The sequence below is a fragment of the Cannabis sativa genome, chromosome 8 (assembly GCF_029168945.1).
Source record: "Cannabis sativa cultivar Pink pepper isolate KNU-18-1 chromosome 8, ASM2916894v1, whole genome shotgun sequence".
Classification (NCBI taxonomy): domain Eukaryota; kingdom Viridiplantae; phylum Streptophyta; class Magnoliopsida; order Rosales; family Cannabaceae; genus Cannabis; species Cannabis sativa.
Window position 1 is genome coordinate 35,016,936 of NC_083608.1, and position 25,232 is coordinate 35,042,167.

Sequence of the window (25,232 nt, forward strand, 5' to 3'; positions counted from 1 at the left end):
TGACTTGTAGCTGTACAGAGAACTAAGATCACTTAGTTATGAATAAAATAGTCAGTAACATATTAAAGTTATGAAATCTTTAATCAATGGTTGCTAGTATAGTTCATTGATATCTATTCTTCGGTGCAAGTAATCTCGATTCGGAAAACTGATGTAGTATGACATCTAAGTGAAGGTGCTATATATAATAGAGATTATATATGACAAGGACCGATATGAATAAAACTATCTTTTTCTAACATGCTGTTTACTATAAAGACCTAATTCATATCATAATGATGATCAATAGTAGATCGACCTAAATCTTGAGTAATCGTGAACTCTTGCTCATGTTATTAGTTTCTTTAATTCACTCGTTAAGTTTCTCAAAGAAGATGATTCTTACAACTTTTTTTTTTTGGAAATCTAATAATGTGCATGGCTGGGAACATGATCTACAATTATGGAATCCTACTTTCCTAACGAATTGAATATTGGTTCCCTTTAAGTGTTAATTTTAGAACTGGAAAGTTGTGCACAAATTTAGATGGGATCTAAATTGTACTTCCACTAGTGAATTAAAAGTACTAAAAGATAAAGAAGTAATTAGAAGGGTAAAATAGTAATTTTATCAAAACTGATTACGAACAGACAGATAAAGGGCTAATCACTGGAATTGATCTTACACAAGGAATAATATCTGATCATATGTCAAAGAGGTGGACACGTCATTTCAGGGGAAACATATCCACCTCCTGTCTTGCAGTAGAGATCCAGTACTTATCCTCCAGTAAACATATGGCTCCTGGTCCGTGGTAGGCTTCTGAGCATCATCTTGTGGTAGGCATCCAGGAGCATCTTGCGTGGCCTATCTCCAGGTGTATCCCTATCTTCATTCCTTCCGAGTCCTGGAAGACTAAGGAGGCTTTCGTGCCTTGCAAGAACATTATGTTCCCAAGGCAAAGTTTTAGGTCTTTGTTGGGCACGGGCATGTTCTAGCTTTGGAATGGCCTTCTGAGAGCGAAAAGGCTTAAGCCCAACTTTAAGTGGTGATTACCTTCAGATTATACCACATGTCTATCTTCTAGAAATACGGATAATAGAAATTTATTTTTGGATATGTGGAGTGATTTAAAAAATAATTTTTTAAGATATGTAAAAAATTAATAATAGAAATATATATATATTTTAAAATATGTGTAGTGAATTTTTAAAAAATAATAATAGAAAGATATTTTTTTAAGATATGTCTAATGAGTTTAAATTTGAATTGTAATGTTTAAAAAATAATAGTGCAATCTGTTTTATAGCCACATTTAATATAAGAGAGATATGGTGTCACACTTATTTTTCTCATATTTTTTTGGCTAAATAAAATTTTAAAGGTGCAACACGAGAACTTCTCCAGAGGTCACCTATCATAGTACAACTCTCGCCCAAACACGCTTAAAAACAAAAATTTGATAGGATTTGGTACATTAGCGCTAGTATGATCACACTTTTACTTTATTTTTCTCATGTCTGTGGTATAAAGGTATGCAGTATTATATTTTACAACAAATAGTACATTTTTCTTAAGTATTATGTTTTTTCCTTTTAAAAAAGCATTATTTGTTGTAACATGATTTATAATAGAGAAAAAAAAAATAATATAATTAATTATACTTTTATTAATGTATACTTACAAATAGGGAAAGAAAAAAGATAAAATTTAGAAACTAGTTTTGCTAACAAATGAAGACCCAAGTAGTGTTTGTTTGCTAAGAAAATTCCCAAATAATCTCAGATTGGATGTGGCTTTACGACAGGCCTCATCTCCCATGGTTCTCTCATACATCTTCTTCAATCTCAGTTCCATCTCCTTATCCTCCATTACCTTCCTCAACCCTTCCTCTACCTCTTTCAACCCAACTCCATTAATCCTCACCCCAATTTTCCAAACTTTCACAATGTAGTTGCAGTTAACGAATTGGTCTCCGGCGATTGGGTAACATAATAACCTCTTCTGCGACTGTATGGCCTCCATTGTTGAGTTCCAACCACAGTGGGTTAGGTAAAAACCCACCGCTCTGTGTCGCAAAACCTCCATTTGAGGAGCCCATGAGACGATTTTACTCCTATTGGAGACTCTCTCCTCGAAACCAACTGGTAACCCTGCTCTCCATGAATTGCTCAAAACCCATATGAAGAAATGCCCCAAAGACTCCAACGCCATAGCCAAAGTCCTCACCTTAGATTCACCAATGGGACTCACCCAACTCCCGAAGGAGATGTAAATTACTGAATTGGACTTTTGTTTGTCTAGCCAATCAAGGCAACTATTGTCTTCTTCCCATAAACTTGGGTTTTTTGTTGTTAAATTTTTGCTCAATGGACTGATTGGGAGAACTAGTGGAAGAAGTTCTTTATTGAGTTTCTCATCGTTGAGGGATTCTTCGTCGGGAAATGAATTGGCGAGTATCCATTGAAGAGTTCTCGATCGAGCTAGTGTCCTGGTCCAGAACTTGAACCTTGCTTTCCTTGCAGCTAAAGTCCCAATTAGCCATGGAAACTCATCGGTTGATAGAATGGGTTGATTCGGAAGAAAGCTAATCGGGCACAAATGTTGTGGGCAACCTGCCAATCAAGAAAAAGAAAGAGAAATAAAGCATGCCAATTAGAATGTTATTTGATCATCTTAAGAGACAGAGAGAGAAAATAGAGATTTTATTTTCTTTTTTTAAGATTTTTTTTTTAAATTTTTAGATTATAAATTAGAAAGTGTAACCCTTTTTCTTGGTTGTCCTTTCAACCATTGCTTTCATTGTACTATCTCTAATAGGAGATGTAAGCATTGTGTCATGTTTGGAAGCAAAAATAACATTACTACTATATTGAGTGAATTGTCAAAAGTGTCACTTTGCTAGTAACTTATCCAAAAATTAATTTTTTAACGCTAAAATCCCCCAAACTCAGATTCTATTAGCATTTAGTCATTTTTATCCAATTTTAACTATTAAATGCCATGCTAGATTATTCACATGGACACAGTATACATGTGGTACAATTTTAGTGATCCACTTAAATATATTAATAAAAATAATTTTTTTTAAAACAAATAATAATTAAAAATAAACCAAAAATTAACAAATAAATATTAAAGAAAAATAAAACTAAAAGAAAAACCCTAATTCCCAAAACATAACATGCACCATAGTTTACCCTCTCTTTCTTCAGCCTATCTAACTCTCTCGATCACCTCAAACCTTTGAAACTCTAGACGAAGAATGTCGGCCAAAAGATCTGTGTTCAGCTTACATTGCTCCTTCGCCTCTTTGTTACTAGAACAAAAAAGCTAAAATTACAAATTCTCACTTGACCCAAAATATTACACTCCCTTTTAGCTTTGCAACGGAGATGCATTGTTCGTGGCTGGAGATGCGTTGTTTGTGGCCGATGATGTTCGTGGCTAGATATGCATCATTCGTGGTTGAAGTTTGGCTTGCCAATGTCGACGAATAATTGGGCTGGCTTGGGCAGAGGTATTTTGCTCTTCTTGTTTAGTCTCTCTCCCGATCTTCTCATATTATTTTTTAATTTTACTTTTTTTTTGTTTGAATCTGATAACGAGATTGATTATGAAATTTTAATGTTATTTTTTATTAGAAATGTGTGGAAGATTTCATATGTAAGTTTGTTATTTTAGATATGAGTTTGTTGTTTTAAATCTGAGATAGAGGAGGAGGTGTTGGTAAACTTCCGTAAGGGTTTCGGGACAAACATGAGCAAGAGAGAAGGGTGAGTAAGGGAGGATAAGGAGTTTTGGGGCCTATGGGTTCCATCAGAGTCATGTGGTGGTCGACCATCAGGTTTTCTTTGCAATTTTGATTGGGGTTTTTGGGGTTATGGTGATAGTGGAGAGAGAGGAGTTAGGGTTAGGAGAGAGAAAAAAAAACATTAATTTTCTTAATAATAATGTACTTTTTCTTTAAATTTTTTAATATGATTTTTTTTCATTTTTTTTTTTATTTTAATAATGTAATTAGGTGGACCAATAAAATTGTGTCATGTATATACACTATGTCTACGTAGACACTCTAACATGACATCTAACAACTAAAATTAAATGGAAATAATTAAATGCTAATAGAATTTGAGTTGGGGGTTTTACTGACAAAAAGTGAGTTTTAAGGGTTAACGGCTAGCAAAGCGATACTTTTGAAAGTTTTGCCGTAATTTATTCTATGATCTTTGACATCATTTTATTTGTATACTGCTCTAATATACAAATGCAAACTTTTTTTTTTTTTTATTTGTATGTAAATATAATTTAATATTTAAAATAGTTTTATAATCAATTTATTATCATTCTCTTATTATGTAAAATAATAATAAAAAATTTAAATATTTATGGTAATGTAAATATTGAATCATAGCAAAATTTATTATAATTTTTGGCATAGAGCAAATCTTTTACAAGGCAAGAGCTATATTTGTTTATTGGAGATGCTTTTGCATCTTTAAGTATAGAAACTCAAATTTGACTACTTATTGCACTCATATATATTCTATTAGATATGTATATCTTAATGAAGTATCCAAAGCCACATTCATTTTTTGAATAATTAATCATAAATAAATAATTACATAATGCATGGGTAGCTTGAAAAGTTCAAACATATTTTTGTGTCCGTTTAGCACTGCAATAGACACATGTGTTGGAGATGAATGTCTAAGATTGTAGACTATGGAATAGCACATGTTTGTTTGAATAGAAATCGGTGATGCATGCTATAATACTAATTATATATAACATATATATTTGTGTGTTAAAATAATTAAGTCTGTGTGCTTTGATTTTTTATTTTTCTTTTGGAGTATGACTCTGGCTAAAGGGATTTGATTATATATAATACATATATGAGATACCCCACTTATTATGATGAACAGCTAATCTTACTTAATATATTAATAATGCAGAAGAACGTGTGGTCCATTCTGCTTATAATTATGTTTTATTTTTGTTCTTTTTATAATTATTTAGTACTCAAACCTAAAAATTGATAGCCTTAAACTACTGTTTTCTGTTTATTAGGCTTGTAAATTAATCTTAAAAAGAAAGATAAATCTCACATGTCAAGATCCTTGGTGAACTTGTGTCTGTTGTATACATACTGTTTAATTACTTGTCGGCTAATTTTACGGTCCCATCCCATGGAAATAATATCTGCAGAATAATATAGGATAATTTAAAATAGGGTTATTGGCGGCTTTTATATTTTGATATATTTTTACACTTAATGTTTTGATTTTTTTTTTTTTTTTCAATACCCCATAACTCCATTTTCGTTTACAAAATTGAGGTATGAGTTAAATTTATAGTTCAATGTCAATTGAGGTTGTCATTGTATACAGATATGTATAGGTGATGTTAAAATTCCAAAATTAATAAAAGTATGTCAAATATATACAGATACATACAGTGACAATACAGTTAATATTTAACGGTATGATTTAACTAATATCTCAAATTTGCCAACAAAAATAAAATTAAAAGGGTTTCGTCACCAATTACCTTTAAGGGTTAATGGTGACGAAACCCTCTCATGTCAACAAATTTAAATAATGTAATATTTTTTCTTATATTTGGTACTTTCTGTTTTATTAAGATACACAATTACTGTGTGTTTTTAATAATATTTATATTGTACGAGAATAAAAATGGGGCAGGTAATAAGCAGGGAAGTATTCGTATCCCATAACCATTAACTGTTTAAATATCCATCCTCGCATATTCTATATTGAGGATAGGGCGTGAAATCCTTGTTGAGGTGGGCAATTTCCATGGGAGACTCATTTATTAAAAAATAAATGAAATTATAAATAAAAAAGACATACTATATAAAAATTAAAATATAATATATCTCAAATTTATAATATTTAATATTCTCTAAAATAAAATAAAATTATTTAAGAAGTTTCTAATAATAAATTACAAAAACATATTAAAAAATACGTACAATAATTAAAAATAATATTACAAAATAAATAAATTAAATCCCAACCCATTTAACATTAGGGATCTTATTTTTTTTTTTATTTTATATTTTATGTCACACTTTTTTATATATTTTTACTATACTAAGTTTTTAAAAATATCGTGTTAAAATTTTAAAATTATAAAAATATTATATTCCAGTAAAATAAAAAAATAACTAAGACAACTAAAAAATAACACTCGAAAGAATAACTTAACAAATAACATGAAAATAACTATACAACAACAAAAAAATAACTACAAAGCAACTAAAAGAACAAAACATTGATCTAATTGCAATATACAAAATAATATCATCTCATCAATATGTTTTTGTATTACGATTTTTTTTTTGTATTTAATTTTGACAACTTGATTTATCTTTTTGAACTACTACATTATTTTTTTTCATGAAATTTGTTGTTAAAACTTTATACACCAACCTAGCTATCAGTGTTGTTGATAGTTGTAAAAATTTATTGAAGGAGAATAATTTCCTAATTATTAATAATAATATGAACATTGTTATTATTAGAAAGAAGTGTATAGCTCGAGATAGTTAGCAATATTTAAATTAAATTATATAAACTATTATTAGTGATATGATATATATGTTTAGAGAAATGTTAAAAGGCACCAGTGGCCAAGTATTCTCTTATGTGTCATTATCATTATTGATCTAATTAAGTATCGGATTCCATATAATTTAATATAAAATCTTTTAGGGAATGTCGCTAGCGAATTGTAAGACGGCATGTCTTAAAGATGCTAGACACTACTGATGACTAATAACAATGCATATTTATTATGTTAGCAGTTACTTACAAATTTAAATTTTAACTCGTTCTCCATCTCTAGAGAAAGACAAAAAAAAAGTACATAATTGTGATAGAATCAAAGATTATTGACTGACCTGTAATATCAAAGATTGTGGAATTAATGTTGATTTTGAATTATATAAACATGTTCATTAAAATCTTCGGTTACTTTACTTAAAATTTCAACTTCATTAATTTTGACTATATAGTAAGACAAAAACGTACAAATTAATCATAATTGTGACGGTATATATGAAAGTAGTAATTACTAGTACTGACCTGTATCAGAGATAAGGCCAGAGCGGACCATATCAGGTATAGCAACGACCAAGCGATAAACAGCGAGCATGGCAGGCCAAAATCCGGCGACTCTAACGCCACAACGGTTAGCCACTTCAATAGCCCAAGAAGCTAACAAGTCGACCACCACACACACCACATCCTCACCTTGATCACGAACCACCCTCTCCAAATGAGCAGGCATCACTTTCTCCATGGCCTCTTCTAGAGAGAAGAAATCTCTGGCCACGGATGATTTTCCCTCGAATCCATCGGGTATAGCCACGAATTCGATGCTGTCATTATTATTATTAGTTTGGTGGTGGTCGTCGTCGTTTGTGAACATGTGATTATTATTCTCATGATCATCATATCGAGCAACGATTTGATCGTGGATGAATCGAGGGGTGACGAAGACTGGGCGAAAGCCTTGGTCGAGATTAAGAAAGGCCTTTGCTAGATTTAGCATGGGAGTTACGTGGCCTTGAGCTGGATATGGGACAAACACTATGATTTTTGACTCTCCTGATTTTGAACTGTAGTTCTTCATAATGTTTCACTGTTTTATAATCAGGAATAATGAAAACTCAATTTTTCTTTTTGGGTAGGGTGTGATCAAATTTGAAGATGGGGAATAATAATAATAATAATGAAGGTGTAGGAAGAAGAAGAAGAAATGAATGAATTTATATATTGGAGAGGAGGATGAGAGAGATGATGAAGAGAGAAAGGGAGAGGGTCAACTATAAGCGCATGTGCCTCTTATGGTCTCTATTAATATAACCGACTAGTATATATTAGTCACTCGTTCAAGCAACTGTTAGGAAATACATAATTAAAAATGTAACATTGATATTGCACACTAATAATATCTCGCATTTTTAGTTTTTGTTTTTTGAAAGGAAATTAGCAAATTGCATAAACCATTACAATATTTAAAAGATTCACCAAAGCATTACTCGCAGTGAATATACGAACTAAATGAAAACAAGAGCTACAAGTTATATAATGTGCAGCCTTATTAGCATTTTTAGTTATTGGTTAATAATATTTTTTAAAAATAATTAATTGTGCCAATAATAATATTAAAAAGTGCTAGACACTAAGTAGTGTGTTTTAGCAATTCTCCTCATCCGATCCAATCCGCACTTTTTTGGTCAAACAACATCCAATCCGCACTAAGTGCGGATTTCATATTTTGGATCCAATCCGATCCGCATAAGAGTTTAAATCCAATCCAATCCAATCCGCAATAGTGCGGATTGGATCGGTTATTTTGGATTTGTTATTTTTTTTAATAATAAATTATTTAATATTTCATACAAAAAAATTTAAAAAAAGACTATTGTTTATTAATCTCCATCTCTATTTATATACAAATTAAACCAAGATACATATATATATTTATCTTTAGATTTACACTAAAATATATATGTATCTAATTACTAAAATAAATAAGCTAGTATATATATATTTAAACTTTATGTGTATGTGTCTATGTGGATAAGAATTATTTTTTTTTCTGTGTTTTTTATTACAAAATAAATAAAATGCACCAATTCAATATATTACTAAAAAAGATAATTAAGAAATTAGAAGTTTGTGTCTTTTTTTAATTAATATATATTACATATTATAATTTTATATATATAATTAAGTGCGGATTGGATTGGATCGGTTACTTTTTGAGGTCAAACAACATCCAATCCGCACAAGTGCGGATTTTAGATTTTTCAATCCAATTCAATCCGCACAAGTGCGGATATCCGCATTTTGCGGATTGGATTGGATTGGATCGGATACTTTCTGAACACCCCTAAAATGAAACCATCTTTATCATTGAAATAAATAAGGAAATGCCGTGTTCATTTGTTTTGTCCCTACTTACAAAGAGGCATTTAATTTTCGAAAGTTATTGAACTAGCTCACTTTTTTTTTTTTTAATAATATCGTCCCAATTCAAAAAGGCACGCCTCTACTACTGTATAATTTTACGCCTCAATGTGTGTACATATATCCTACTCATAATTCCACTGGCTTGGAAGTTAGGCTTGCGATCACCCATAATTATAGTTACACGTGATTTTATTTGGCACTAAAACACCACACATTTACGTACTCATTTTAGTTAGCCTAATCGAACCAATTATTGAAAAGCCTTTTTTACTCCCTTTCCTTATTTTCATGTTCTTTATTAATGGGTTTCTACATTTCTAGTTCTATGTGACTTAATTATATGAGTATTGTTGGCACGAGTGATGTCTAGTACTTTTAGATGTCAGTTTGGCACAATTATACTGTGGAAAAAAGTAACTTTAACTGTGTTGTGATAAAAAACAATTATAGCAAAACTGTAAAAAAAATTGAGCTGAGTGTTTGGTAAATTATACATTTCAAAGTACTGTGAGTTGTTAAGATCTATTATAATGATAATGATAACGCTATAATCTAGTTTATTATAATTACAAATATTGTACAAAATTTATTTTATATAATAATTTATTGTTTATATATTTTTAATTTTTTTTTTCAAATATAAATTTATATGCATTTAATAAAAATAAATTATAGTATTATTTTTTATTATGTTTTTTTATCAAATGTAAAAAATATTAAAAACTCAAATATATTAGAAAAATTCTAGGTTGATGTTGTTTGTTAATATTAAAATAAAATATAAATTAATTTTTTAAAAAAATAAGAGATTTAATAATTATTTATTTTATTTATTTTATTTTTTAATATATAATAAAGAGTAATTTGCGGCGAAACCCCCTTATGTTTTAATTTTTATACACTTAACCCCCTTATTTTTTTTTTGTTGCAAAATGCCTTTATGTTTTAGTTTTAATACACTTAACCCCCTTATCTTTTCTTTTTGGTGGCAAAACTCCCTTATGTTTTAGTTTTAATACACTTAACCCCCTTATTTTTTATTTTGGTGGCAAAACCCCCTTAAGTTTACTTTTCTTTGTAAATTTAAAGTTTTAGTTAGATATTACCGTTAAATACTAACTGGATTACTACTGTATCGACTTCGAGGTTTTACCGTTACATATACACAGGTGTATACAGTGGTCATCCAGTTGATATTAAACGGTAATATTTAACTGGCGTGTCAAATTTGCAAAAAAAAAACATAAATAAATAAACATAAAGGGGTTTTGCCACAAATTAAAAAAAAAAAAGATATGGGGGTTTAGTGTATAAACATTAAAACATAAGGGGATTTTTCCACAAAAAAAAAAAGATAAGGGGGTTAAGTGTATAAAAGTTAAAACATAAGGGGGTTTGGCCACCAAAAAAAAAAATAAGGGAGTTAAGTGTATAAAAATTAAAACGTAAGGGGGTTTCGCCGCAAATTGCTCTATAATAAATAAGTAAATATGATTTTAGTATAAAAAAATTATTATAGTCTTTTAATCAAAACAAGTTATTCTAAAAGTTAGATTGGAGGCTTGGAGCAGCTTTAGCTTTTAGCTGCAGCTTCTCCAAAAATTCTTCAACAAACTATTTTTCGACTGCTTACCAAACACATTTTTATCACAATTTTTTTCAAAAATCAGCTTTTAGTTTTTTCCAAAACTTGTGCCAAACCGGCCCTAGATATGTTACTTTGTGATTGGCTAACGATACTCTCTAAAAATTATTATATTAAATTATATGGGACCCGATATTTAATTTGACCAATAGTAATATTGACACATAAGAAGATGCTAGACACTGTTGATACTGTTTAGCATTTCTCTATTTATATAAGTGTTTGCAGTTGTAGCTTCTTTTGCTTTTCCTTGTTTGTCAAGGTACGAGTGCATACGTATGAAGAGTTATAAATATGGTGTATTGTTATTTTTAAAAATATTTTGCTAAAACTTAATTTTAATAATAATGTAAAAGTCGAATTTGACCTGAATTAAAAATTGTGCTAAATTTGACATAATTTTTAGCTTGGCCTAAATTTTAGGCCACAATAAGTACACATTTTTTAATTACATATTTACCCCTCATTTATTATTTATTAATGAAAAATATTTTTATAGTTATAAGATATTAAAATAATATAAATAAAATTAATTATATTGTATATTTTCATTGAACATTAATATTAATATTGATTTTTACAAAGAGTATAAATACAAAAATTGGACCAAATATAACTTTATAGTAAATTTTTGTCTAAATTTAACTCAAAATATACACGATCTATTAGAGATGGTCTAATAAAGAGAACAATATATATAAAAATATAAATAGGATCGACTCTAAAATTTAATGGGTCATAAGAAAAAAAAAATACTTTTGGACTTCTATTTAGAGAACAAATGTTATATTTTTCAAAATTAACAAAAAAGATATGTATTTTAAAAAAGAAAAAAAAAATTAGACCCTTAAGCTAGGTAGACACTCGGCACAGACCTAGCTATGCCACGACTATAAAGTATTGTTATTAAGTATAATAATACTTACTATTTAGTATAATTATGAAGTGACACTTTAAGAATAATTAGCGATATTTTATAAAATTTATTATATTAAATGATGTGAGATATTATAATATTTAATTGTAATATATAATAGTGATATAATAATTTAAATTGTATTCAATACTACTAATATTTATTAATATTTCTCAAAAATAATAAATAAAAAAAATTTGCACTTTGCTAAAAAGATTTAATTATTGATAAAAAGCTTATAATGTGAACGCAATCAACAGGTTGGTTATTTTAATTAATAATGTTCATTAATACCAACAATATTTAGCTTTAAAAATACGAAAAGTACTTCTCGTGATATAATAAACTTTACAATAAATATATATTTCTAAATATATTATTTTTTTTTTTTTTGCCTAGCTATAGACAACTAAATATCTGGATCCAAAAACCACATGTTTGTTTAAGAAGAAGAATAATAATACTATTGTTATATAGTTGCGTGTTGTAGCCAAATAATGTCTTTTTACTAGAAATTTGTGTAGTAATTAAGTTGAAGTCCTGATGTAGTTTAATATCAAGCATTGTCTTAAGGTACTAGTGTCTAATATAGTTAGGGCTCGTTTGGTATGCCGTGTAAGAGTTGTATTGTATTAAATAATAAATAACATTATGTTTGAATTAAGCAATGTATTGTATTACTTATTACGATCAAATTTTTTTAATATAATGTATGTTGTATTATTTAATACATAATAAATGATCTGTATTAGCTTGGATTATAATATTTACAAAGAATTTGGGGTCAACACCAATCTCCGACCCGGACCGGAACTCGGACCCGGACCCCGGACCCCAAACCCCGGACCCGGACCCGGGACCTCGGCCTGGACCCCGGACCCAGACCTGGACTCGGACCCGTACCCCAAACCCCGGACCCCGGACCCAGACCTGGACCCCAGACCCCGAACCCAGCTCCGGACCCGAACCCGAACTCGGACCCGGACCCTGAACCCGGACTTGGGCCTGGGACCCCGGCCCGGACCCCGGACCCGGACCCAGGACCCCGACCCGGACCTAGACCTAAACCGGGACCCAGACCCGGGACCCGGGAGCCAGACCCGTAGTTAGTGTTGGGATCGAGTGTATTAAAAATAGATTATAACTTTACGTAATCAATTAATACAAGCCAATACCAAACATTGTATTGTATAAAATAATACTAATACAATACAATACTATACAACACAATCCAACACAATACAATACAATACATTATAATACGGCGTATCAAACGAGCCCTTATATTCTGAATTTATAAAAATAGCAAAGATAATAATAAAAATCACCTAAGTGGTGATATCTCTAATTACCACTACTAGAAAAATTATGTTTAGCAACACTTTTTTTTAACTAAAAAATATTAAAAGATAACACTTATGAAAGTGTTGCCTCCTAAACCGTTGCCAAAAATTAAGACTTTAGATAACACTTGTAAAAGTGTTGCTTAAGATAATATTTCATTTCTTAAAAAATATGGCTTATAGTAACATATTTAATTCAAGTGTTGCTATATGTTTAGTCTATTATTATTATTATTATTATTATTATTATTATTATTATTATTATTATTATTATTATTATTATTATTATTATTATTATTATTATTACTTTCACCATATTTAAATTATTAATATTTAAGAAATATATAAAAATATTCAATAATATTAGGATAATTTTTTTTCTAAATAAAATTTAGAGTACAATTATAATATTAATAAAATTTAATTTTCTCATAAATGCTAAGTACACAATTTATGCAATCAAAAAGTTAATAAATTTAAACACTATTTTGAATTGTTGCAATAATATATCTAATTTATCAATATATATGATATATATTTACAAATATATTCATCCTCTAACACTTTTAATCATTTCACGAAGAAGAAAAGTTGTGCAATTCTAATTTTCCATCCTTCATAGTCAATTCATGTCGTATGTTAGCTGCACCATCGAAAAAAAATAAATAAGAAACAGATTCATCAATTAAAGATAGCATATATACTTAAATAACTTACTTTGTACTGTCAACAAATATGTGATATTCATAGCAAAATCCAAATCTGTGAGACAAATAAAAATGTAGAATTGATTGATCAAAAGAATTAAACCATAAAAGTAATATGAATTAATTGAGTTAATTTAATAAGCATGGAGATATACATAGCTTTCTTTGATTTCTCTGCATTAGAGTTTGAAGCAATAATAATTGTTGGAGAAGAAAACAATAATCACGATGGTATTAGTAGGAGAAGAAAATGACTTAGTGGGGTAATTACATGCAACACTTTCTAAAAAGTAGTTACCACCTTTTTAATATCTATTTTAATTTTTTGTTAAAATATAATAATTATAATTAGTGACACTTTTTAAAAAAGCGTGATCGATTTTATTATAGTGCAATATGAGACAACAATTATTTTAAAAGTGTTGCCTTATGACATTTAAGTTTGTTATTCAAATAAATATTTTTATTAACTTAATATTATTTGGTAACACTTATTGTATAGGTGTTTCTAAATAAGTAATTTAATAAATTTGTAACACTTTTTTCTCATGTGTTGCTAAAAAAGTGTTGCAAAATATTCTTTTTGTAGTAGTGTACCTAGATAATTAGACCATCTCCAATAGATAGTGTAGGAGTAGGTAACATCCAATTTAATTCAATTGAACCGAATTAATCTAATTCAATCCAATTACAAAAAAATTGATATCCAATTACAATTGGATTGGATTTGATGCTAACATTGGATTCTAATTAGATTGGATTGGTTATTAAATGTCAATTTCAAAATATAATTAAAAATCGATCCAATCCAATTACATTTATATATGTTAAAAAATATTAAAAAAATATAATATTAATTATAATTTTATTGGATTTTCTTTTGTGTAGAATTTGTAACACTTGATTGTTTTGTGTACTTATTTTTATAATATTTTGTTCTCTTTTATTACTTAGAAATGTTGTTGTTTTAATTATTTGAAACTTTTAGTTGCATTACATTGTAACGATGATATGTTTATGGAGTATTAAACTTATATAAAGGGTGATATTTTATTTTTACGTATTTTTTTCTTCATATTTTTATGTTAATATTAAAACTTAAGTGCGTAATTAGATATCCAATTAAAAAACGGATCCAATCCAATTAGTAATTGGATTAGATTGGATTGGATTTTGAGGTCTAATTGGATTGGATCGGATGAGGAGAAAAAAGTTAGATTGGATTGGATGCCCACCCTTGGGATGGTGTATATTCTAGGTTAAATTTAACTCAATACATACCACAAAACTATATTTGGCCAAATTTTTGTATATGTGCTCCAATGCACAAGGTGCAAATTAGCTATAAAAGTCAATAATACCATTAATAGTCATTGAAAATGTACAAACAATTAACTTTATTTATATTATTTTAATAACTTATAAATATAAAAATATTTTTTATTAATGAATAGTATCAATGAGTGACAAATAGGTAATTAAAAAATGTGGCATTTAAAATTTAGTGCATGCTATCTTTTGTGCCAAATTTGGCACAGTTTTTAGCTTGGGCCAAATTTGGCACACATTTTACATCACCATTGGAGTTAACTTTTAGCAAAATATTCTAGAAAATGACAACACACCACATTTATAGCTCTCCATTAGAAATGCTCTTAGGTGGTGACTTCATGTCTCATCTCCTTGCCTAAGACCAAAAAAGTGACATCTCCTCACCTATGACCAAAAAGGTGGCATCTCCTCACAACACCTCCTCACAATACTTTCTCACCACCTCGGACCAAAATTCAAACCTAAATACGACAACACTCTGTTCAGATTTTGGAAAACATCCAAACATAAAAATTTTAGATCTTTTCTCAGCTTCTAAAACACATCTTGAATCAGCTCATTTGGAGTTTATATGAAAAAGTTATGTATGTTTTACTGAGAGAGGTCGCAGCAAGAAAATCACCTCGGCCCTAGCACATATCACCTTAGCCCTAGGAGCCTAGCACATATCACCTCCGCCCTAGAGGCCCAATAGGCATCATCTCGACCCTAAGGGTCTCAACATGCATCACCTCAGTCCCGGGGGCCTTAATATGCATCACCTTAGCCCTAGGAGCCTCAACATGCATCATCTCGGACCTAGGGGCCCTCAACATATCGTCTCCGACCAAAAGTGGAGCTAGCCTCACCATCATGTCATCTCAGCCTCATCATCAGGCGCAAAAGAGCACCTCACTCTTCCATCACCTCAGACCGAATGGGGGTCCTTATGTTGGGATTTTATGTTCTAAATAAAACACATTCAATATAATCAGATTTACTAATTAATACAAAAATCAGAAATCATTTTATGTTGCATGGTTCACATGATTACTTTCATGATTATATGTTTAATGTATAAATTCTATTAAATCCAGAACATATAGGTATTCATGATTATAGTATTGTTAGTGGAATATAATTATGATTATGTGTTTCAAAGTTCTTAGTCTCATGATTTATCAATGCACTGAATTTACATTGACATAATAATCATCGATAAAATTTACTTACACTTGTATAAGTAGAATGTCCTTTCAAGGATATTAGCAAAATATACTAGTAACAGATGTATAGAGTATACATCGGACTGAACCGATATTGACAGTGGAAAATGTATAATAAACTGACTATTATATCTTTCTAAGTCAATATCACTTAGTTGATCTTAGGTCAATAGATCTTAATCTTGAGATGGTTAGGTTCTAGCTTAACTGTATTATTTGTGTTCTTTCGCTTGTTCGTTACAGTTGACCAAATGAATCTTCCTAATATTTACATCTTGGAAACATGGTAGTACGATTGAGTGGGAGCGCTAATCATAGATATGGAATCTATAGCTTCTATAACTATATATAAGTGAAATGATGATTTTCTTTGAGCTTGACTTAACAGAGATAAATGGAAGAGCTCTTATTTCAGTAACTATATTAGTTTACTAAAATATAATTTATAAGAAGCTAAATGTTTAAAGGATAAAATATATTGAGGGGTAGAACGAAAAATTTATCCCTACTCAATGTAGATCATCTATAGAGGATCTTTGATTATTTGGATTGAAACAATATATAATTCATAGCATATCTATATTTGGAACATATAGAGCGTTCTATGTAATCATGAGTACAATTTCAAATTTATAGTGGAGTCAAGAGAAATTAATAAGTTAAGAAATTTACTTGATAAATTTTGAATTTACTTATTGGGAGCTTGGTTACATAGGCCCATGGTCTCCACATTGTGTAGGATCTACTTATTGGGATCTTGGTTACATAGGCCCATGGGCCCAACTTTTGGTATATTATGTGAGCAAAAGATTGTTGGGCATGCAATCCAGATACTCGATGATTGAAAATATTTCCTATTTCTTGTTAATTACTTTCAAGAAGTTAAGATTGCAATTTTAGGCCCATGCAATAAAGGTACATACGAATCACCCCCCTTTGGCAAGTCCTCCAAAAGTCGAAATCTTTAAGGAGACTACTGAAGTGGGATATGGAACTTAGCTAGTTTGATATACAATACTAGTCTTTCAACTGGAAGGGCTTCCCTGACAAAAAAGGTGTCTGACTTCATCAAGGAGTGTGAGAAGTATTTTGGTGAAAACACTCTCAAGAAAATTGACTTCACTATAAATGGTGGTGAACTGGTGGTCGGGGAGACTTCAGGAGTTGAAGGCTACAACCTTGAGCATCCTGACTTCCCTCCTCCTACTGGTGATGTGCCTCTTGCAGAGAGTGAGGACAGGTAGGAAGTTGTTGTTGACATAATAGACTTCAAGGACCTTCTTTGAGTCCATTCTTTTTTTTTTAGCATTTAGCTTTACTGTGTTAGTTGGTTGTTCCTAAGTGGCATTTCGATGTGGATAAGCCTTAGTAAAATATTATTAAAATTTTGTTTCAATTAAATTAGAAATGATTTCTAACTTAATAAAACTTTTATTCCAATACTTATTTTTTAATTTACTTTATTATTTATCGCTTGACTATTTAACACTTGCACAGTACACCATGTCTTAAAAAACTCAATTATTGAGAGTAATGTCACTACTTCTTAAAGTTATCTTTACCATGAGAGTACTTACATAGATGTGCAACAAAAAAAATTTGAATGCTCGTGTAACATATGGCTCTTGTATACCATAACATAACATATGTGCCCCCCAAGTGATCAAGGAAGTTCCTTCACTGGTCACTTGCCATACCGAATCTTCCTACGCCTTCTTAATCATGACTCTTGAGTGGTGTTACACGTGTGAGCACTCTCCACTTATTCGAGGATTCGTGGGTGGCAGTGTTGAACTCACTTAAGAAACAATCAGAGTTATCTCAAGACCAAATCACAAGCTTTACTCAGGACTTAGAGAGTGTCGTCAGGTCTGTGAGTTGTGACTGATTAATTTAGATGAAGTACCAAAAAAAATTTGTTCAACACATTTTCTCATCAAATTAAATACAATTACATTACTATGAGATAAGTTGAAAGAAAAAAGTACACTTTGAGATAGTAATTGTAGATTTCCTTCTTCATCCAACCTTAGCTGAAGTGATCCTTACTATTCTAATGACCTGCTAGACTTTTTAGTATAGGATTCATACCTTAGCGATGGACCTCTTAACTTAGGGACAACTTCGTCGCATCCTGTCAGTTTAAGAAGTGATCAATTCATTTGCATGAGGCAAAGCGAATCTTACTATGAAGCGAGCTATTTTGAAGATAGCTACTTTTATTAGTAGTACTGTCATAGATGCACCATGTTCCCATACCTTGGTACTGGTACTGGATTTAACTTATAGAAATAGCGTGCCAAGTATAAGTTTTGGGTTCAAGCGCTTCAACTACGACATATGGTCCTTCCCAATTAGGCCTAAGTACTTTGTCACTTTATCTTTCGTGTTCAGGAATACTCGCCGTAACACCATATATCTAAGCTTAAATTTCCTATCTTTAACCTTAGAGCTGTAGTGTTTTGTGACCCTTTGCTGAGACGTCTCCTTTTTAAGCTCCAACATTTCTCTGATCTCTTTAATTCCATCTAAGGATCTGTCCAGCAGCTTATGATTGGTTTGCTGGTCGAATGTCAGTCTTTGATGGAATGAAGGTGTGAGCTCTACGAGTATCATGGCTTCGTACCCCTAAGTTAGAGCGAAGGGAGTGTGATCTGTTGCTATTTTTTCTGTTGTGCGATAGGCCCATAGTACTTTGAGCGGTTGTTTAGGCCAATTCCTTTTTGCTTGCTCCAGGCATTTTTTTGCGTATTTTTAAGAGTTTGGTTGACTGCTTCCACTTGTCCATTGTCTTGTGGATAGGTAACCGCTGAGAAACTCTTAATGATTCCATGTCTAATGCAGAAACCACTAAAGAGGTCGCTGTCAAACTGTATGTTGTTGTCTAACACTATCTTTTGTGGAAGTCCAAATCAAAAAAATAATATTCTTAACCACAAAATCAAGAACTTTGTTTGATGTGATGGTGGCTAAGGGCTCTGCCTCGACCCATTTGGTGAAGTAGTCAACTGAAACCACTGCATATTGAACATCGCCTTTCCCCTTAGGTAGTGAACCTATGAGGTCAATTTTCTAGACACAAAATAGCCAAGGTATTTGCATACTCTTGAGTTCGTTTTGGGTAGCTCTGGGTATTTTGGAGAACCTCTGACATTTGTCACACTTTTTGACATAATCCATAGAGTCTTCTTCCATTGTCGGTCAAAAGTACAATTGTCTCAAGATCTTCTTTGAGAGGCTTTGCCCCCATCATGGTTGCCACAAAAGCCCTCATGTACCTCGACCATGAGGAGTTTGGATTCTTCTTTTGTGACACACCTCAAAAGAGGCATTGAGAAGCTTCTTCTGTTCATTACTCCGTCCACGATGATAAAAGCGAGCTGCTTTTCTCATCAGTCTCTTAGCTTCGTTCTGATTAGTTAGAAGAATACCTTGTTCTAAGTATTGTGTAATCGGGGTCATCCACGATGGAGTGTTGTCAATTATCAGGATAGACTCTTAGTCTTTGTTAATGCTCTATTTGGCGAGATATTCGATGGGAACTACATTGAGAGTGTTAGAATCTATTGTACTAGCTAGTTTAGTTAGTGAGTCTGCATTGGTGTTCTATTCATGTGGTGCTTGTTGGATGGAGTAGTGCTTGAGCTGGGCTAATAGATCTTTAGTTTTGCTCAAGCATGTGAACATATTTGACCTTCGGGCTTGATACTCGCCGAGAATCTGGTTAATAACTAGCTATGAATCACTGTAGATCTCGAAGTGATTCAACTTTAATTGCTAGTGTCGATCGTAGTCCTACTAGGAGTGCCTCATACTCCGCTTCATTGTTGGTTGAGGTGAACTAAAACTTCAAAGCAATGCGAGTTTGAAATCCCTCTAGAGTAACCAAGATGAGTCCAGCACTAGAACCATGTTCGTTGGAGGAGCCATCTACATATAGTTTCCAAGAAGGCCTAGTGTCCTCCTGAGTTGCAGTCCCAGACTTGTGGGCCTGGTCTTCACAAATCATGGGATTGTCTTTTTTGAGACAAGTACATTCAGCAATGAAATCTGCTAATGTCTGTCCCTTGATTACTTTTCGAGGCTGTTAGGTGATCTCAAACTGACCTAGTTCAACTGCCCACTTTAATTTCTAGTTCAACTTTAATTGCTAGTGCCAATCGTAGTCCTACTAGGAGTGCCTCATACTCCGCTTCATTGTTAGTTGCGGTGAACTAAAATTTTAATTGCTAGTGAACTAAATCTGACCTAGTTCAACTTTAATTGCTAGTGCCAATCGTAGTCCTACTAGGAGTGCCTCATACTCCGCTTCATTATTGGTTGTGGTGAACTAAAACTTCAAAGCAATGTGAGTTTGAAATCCCTCTAGAGTAACCAAGATGAGTCCAGTACTAGAACCATGCTCGTTGAAGGAGCCATCTACATATAGTTTCCAAGAAGGTCTAGTGTCCTCCTGAGTTGCAGTCCAAGACTTGTGGACCTCGTCTTCACAAATCATGGGATTGTCTTCTTCGAGGCCAGTACATTCAGCAATGAAATCTGCTAATATCTGTCCCTTGATTACTGTTCGAGGTTGTTAGGTGATCTTAAACTGACCTAGTTTAACTGCCCACTTGATTAGGTGCCCTGATACTTCTGGTTCATTAGAACTTGTCTAAGTGGTTGGTCTGTTAACACCTTGACTGTGTGAGCTTGGAAGTATGGCCTTAGCTTTCTCGAGGCCAAGACCAAGCACTAGGCTAGCTTCTCAATGGGAGGATACCTTGTCTTGGCCCCAATGAGACACTTGCTGATGTAGTAGACAGGATGTTGTAGCACTTCTTCCTCACATACCAGAGTAGCACTAGTTGCATGCTCGGTGATTGTCAAATAGATGTATAGTTCTTCACCATCTATTGGCTTGGATAAGATGGGAGGCTTGGCTAGATGATGTTTGAGAGCTTAGAAGGCTTGCTCGCATTCATCAGTCCATTCAAACCCCTTGTTGCTTCCTTTAAGTAAATTAAAGAAGGGAATACACTTGTCGGTTTCCTTAAAGACGAATATGCTAAGTGCAGCAATTCGTCTTGTTAGGCTCTGCACATCTTTTTTTTTTTTTTTTCAATTGCCTGTAAAAGATGAGGCTTCTGTCATCCTTAATTTTTAATGGTGGGTAACCTTTTTTTTTCTTCTTTATAATGTGATTTTATTTGCTAAAAATATCAATCAAACAAATTTAAGAAAGAAGATTTTTTTGAAAGTTAATCATGTAGTGGTGATTCATAGTTATTATTTTGTATTGAGATTGTTAGTACGTTGTTTGTTTATTTTGTTTAGTAGTTTCTGTTTGCTGTGACTAAAATTAAAATCACGTTGATTCTTATTTATATTCTAATTGACTTTTAGTTTAAGTGTAATTTTTTATAAATATACCGTGAGTTAATTATATCTAAGTTGTATATATATATATGGGTGCACTCTTAATGGGTATTACCCATGAATAGGTAAAATTAAAAATTTTGAGTTTTTATGCTTAATTTTTCTATTTAACTAAAAAAATCTCTCATTTTTATATAATTTGGGCTGAGATTGTTCCATCGGTAAAAAAAAATTTAAAAAAAAAGTTTTTTAACAAGAAAAATAAGAAAAGAAAAAGTTGAGTTTGAGTTAAATATTTTTATAAGAACATATTTTTGATATAGTGTAAAAAGAGATATTTTTTGATATTTTTTTTAATTAATTAGTTAAATTAAGCATAGAAATTCAAATTTGTGATTTCATTATTCGTTATTAGATCAAAATTCGATAGTTTGATATTTTTAAAATTAATATTTATAGTTAAATTTATTTAATAACCATTCATGGGTAATACCCATTAAAAAGTGTTTCATATATATTTTTTATCAATTAATTTAAGTTTTCCTAAATTATTTTTTTTTGTGTAATTTTTTAAAAATATTTAGTTTAAGTGTTTCATAATTTTTTATATTTATTGTAAAGAATTTTAAAATATCTTTCTATATGTTCAATTAGTTATTTGTTTTTTTTTCACGGTATTATTGTATTATTTATAAATTTTAATTGTCTTAATGCAATATGTTATTGTTTAATAATTTTTTTAAAGTTTGATTGTTAAGTCGTTTTTGTGTTGCTAATTAGTTTTTTTTTTTTTAGGATTTTTACAAAAATACTGGATTTTGAGTCAAAGTTTACAATTTTACCGCCACACGAAATTTTTAAAATATTGTTATTGTTTGATAATTTTTTAAAAGTTTGATTATTAAGTCGTTTTTGTGTTGCATAATTGTTGCATTGAGAAAAAGCAGCCCAAGCTAATTTCATCAAAATTACCACATGGCAGCCACTGAGTTAGCTTTACCATCTACTCACGTGTGAGTCTCACTTGCCGTATTATTCACGTGTGTCTCACTCTCTCTTTCTGCACCTGGGATTCATCTCCCTCACATATTTTTGTAATAAAAAACATTGTAAATAGTATTTTTTGACACTAGTAAATAGTATAAATTGTTTATTTGTCTTTGAGATAGTATAGTAGAAATGTTTACTTTAGGTTATTTTAGTCTAAAATAGGAAAAACTACAAAATTAAATCTAACAAACTTGCTCGATGTGCACCACTATATGGAAAGCTACACCGGTTTGGCTAAGCTTCTCTACGCTCTTTTTTAGCTTTTAGAATTAAAAAAGAAAAATCATTTTGGGAGAAGTTAGGATTTGCAACTTCTCCTAAAATAACTTTTGAGAAGTTATTTTTAAATTTAAAATAATTTATATAATTCATCTTTTACTCACAATTTTTCTTTTAAAATGATATCCAAATACTTTAAAAATTATTTTTATTAAAAAAAATCTTTATATAATAATTATACCAACGGCAAAAATAAATAACTTATATTTATCTTATACTTCTAACTATAAAAACTTAGCCAAATAAACCAATGATTAGCTTCTTCTTAAAGTACCTTTAAGACTAAATAACCAAGTGCAAAGTTAATCCAATCAAGATTTAAAATAAGGGATTATTTCACAAATACTTAAAAACAACAAAAAAATTTACAAAAATACGATTTCACGGAATTTTAAATAATTTTATAATTTTTTTAAATTTATTTACAGAAAATACGGTTTTTTATGTTGTTTTCTTATTAATTTGTTGATAATTTTTTATTATTTGTATATTATTTTTTGTTGTTATTTAAATATTATTTTCATGTTACTTTTATATAATTTTCTTGTTGTTTTCGTATTGCTTTTATAGAAAACTGTAAAAATGTAAAAAAAATTCTTTAAACTTAAATATGTAATTTTTTTTTTTTTACAAAAAATGATGATGCTTTATCTAATTATCCCTTAAAAAATAAAATGACTTCTAAGCTTTTAAAACCCAAAATAAACTTTTATAAGCCTACCCAACCAAGCCTTACATTAGGCCCTATCATTGAATTCTATAATAGAAAAAGAAATTCCACATCAGGTAAGTCCCCAATAGAGGTATATTCCTCACTGACGAAAGCATAACGGTGAGGATTGATGACTATACTCGACTTACCCATCCCCGGTTACTTTAGAAAACAAGGATATGGAGACTCAATTCTTTGCAAAGCTGCCATTTTACCTATATCAACTAGATGTTAGAACCTTTAAGTTACAAGCCTTAGACAACATTGACATGAAGTGTTGCCAATAAGTCCTTGAATTTTGAGGCACAACCTAAAAGAGACATGTTTGTAATCATAGTAAATGTATACAAGCCACACCAAGCATTTTGCCAAGCTAAGATGAACAACTTCTAATGCTCCAACATTTTTATTTTCTCAATAAAGTCTTGCATCTGCTTGCTAACAACAGCTGATAGAGAAGCACCAGCCACAAGTTTGTACTGCTCAAATTTTGATTCTTCACACTTCAGTGCAGCATTTTTACATGCCTTAATGCTTCCTACACCACATAAACCATAACAAATGATAAGAAAGTATAAAAGTGAATTCAAGTATTTATTTATATAGCAATACAATTAACACCAACAAGATGCAAATCTTGAGTATGTTACCAAATGATATTTCACTTACCAGTCAGGTCCAATAAGTTAATTACAACTGGCACATTTCCAATACTCCTCACCATGGTGATTGCGGACCAAACTTTTTGGTATTCCTCTCTTGAAGCTCGAATGATACATATCTTTGTGATATGATTCACATACTTAACTGAAAAACGCAAAATGCAGATAAGCAAAACGAATTGCAGGGGTAAAACTAATGCAAAACATTGAAAGAATTTGGTAGGATAAGGGCAAAATTTCGGCCTTGATTATGATGAGTTAATTTGGTGGGAATTAATGGATTACCTTGGAGAGATCCTAAAGAAGAAGCAAGACCACACTCACCAAAGTTGATGAGAATGTTGTCTTTAATTGCTTTAGTCACATTATATGCGGTTATTATTATGGGATCATCTGTCCCTAAATCTCTATTGGGATTCAAGTTCACCTCCACCACCATGTACCGATTCTTAAATCCAACCATGACCCTTGGTTTATGATAATAGCTAGCTGTGAAAGAAACCCAGAAACAAAAAAAAAGAGTTGAGTTAATTTATAAATATTTATATATATATATATAATCCATTCTAAACTGATAAACAATTTCATCAAAAAAAAAAAAAATGATAAACAAGAGCAAAATAAGGGTACTAACAAAGATATTTGTTAAATGTCTATCTACCAGAAGTTCTTGTGGCTTAACAGTATATTTTTTATTCAAATACTAACAACGATGCTGAAGAGATGGAAATGAATAAAGAATAAACCATAATTGTTCAAAAATTCTAAATCTTACAACCAAACATTATAAGCTAATTATGACAAACCTAACTATTATTTGAATAATAGAAAATAAAGTACAGTACCTTTTGAGAGTGAAGTAATTGTTTATGCGGCCAATGAGTGAAACGGAAGTTGATAATATTGATAGGGTAGTGATGATGTGTTAGTGACAGAAAAGACGATGGAGAGCTTGAGTAGCGGAGACGCCGGAGAGTTGGCTTCTCATCAAAATAGAATTTAAAAAGAAGAACACAGATAGAACCCACAAGTTGT

At 30.9% G+C, this 25,232-nt stretch overlaps 2 protein-coding genes and 1 pseudogene across 2 annotated transcripts; all 3 read right to left on the reverse strand.

Annotated features, from left to right (window-relative positions):
- Positions 1 to 1,361: 1,361 nt before the first annotated feature.
- LOC115701588 (5S ribosomal RNA) lies at positions 1,362 to 1,480 on the reverse strand (annotated as a pseudogene).
- Positions 1,481 to 1,611: 131 nt separating this feature from the next.
- LOC115700796 (UDP-glycosyltransferase 82A1) lies at positions 1,612 to 7,860 on the reverse strand. Its single transcript, XM_030628449.2, has 2 exons — positions 7,093 to 7,860; positions 1,612 to 2,595 (listed from the first exon to the last, which is right to left on the reverse strand). The coding sequence occupies exons 1-2, from the start codon at positions 7,640 to 7,642 to the stop codon at positions 1,691 to 1,693; spliced, it is 1,455 nt and encodes a 484-aa protein (XP_030484309.2). The 5' UTR covers positions 7,643 to 7,860; the 3' UTR covers positions 1,612 to 1,690.
- Positions 7,861 to 23,510: 15,650 nt separating this feature from the next.
- Positions 23,511 to 25,232, reverse strand: LOC115698829 (probable ribonuclease P/MRP protein subunit POP5). The gene is made up of 4 exons (XM_030626024.2): positions 25,043 to 25,232; positions 24,483 to 24,686; positions 24,205 to 24,342; positions 23,511 to 24,073 (listed from the first exon to the last, which is right to left on the reverse strand). The coding sequence occupies exons 2-4, from the start codon at positions 24,658 to 24,660 to the stop codon at positions 23,925 to 23,927; spliced, it is 465 nt and encodes a 154-aa protein (XP_030481884.1). The 5' UTR covers positions 24,661 to 24,686; positions 25,043 to 25,232; the 3' UTR covers positions 23,511 to 23,924.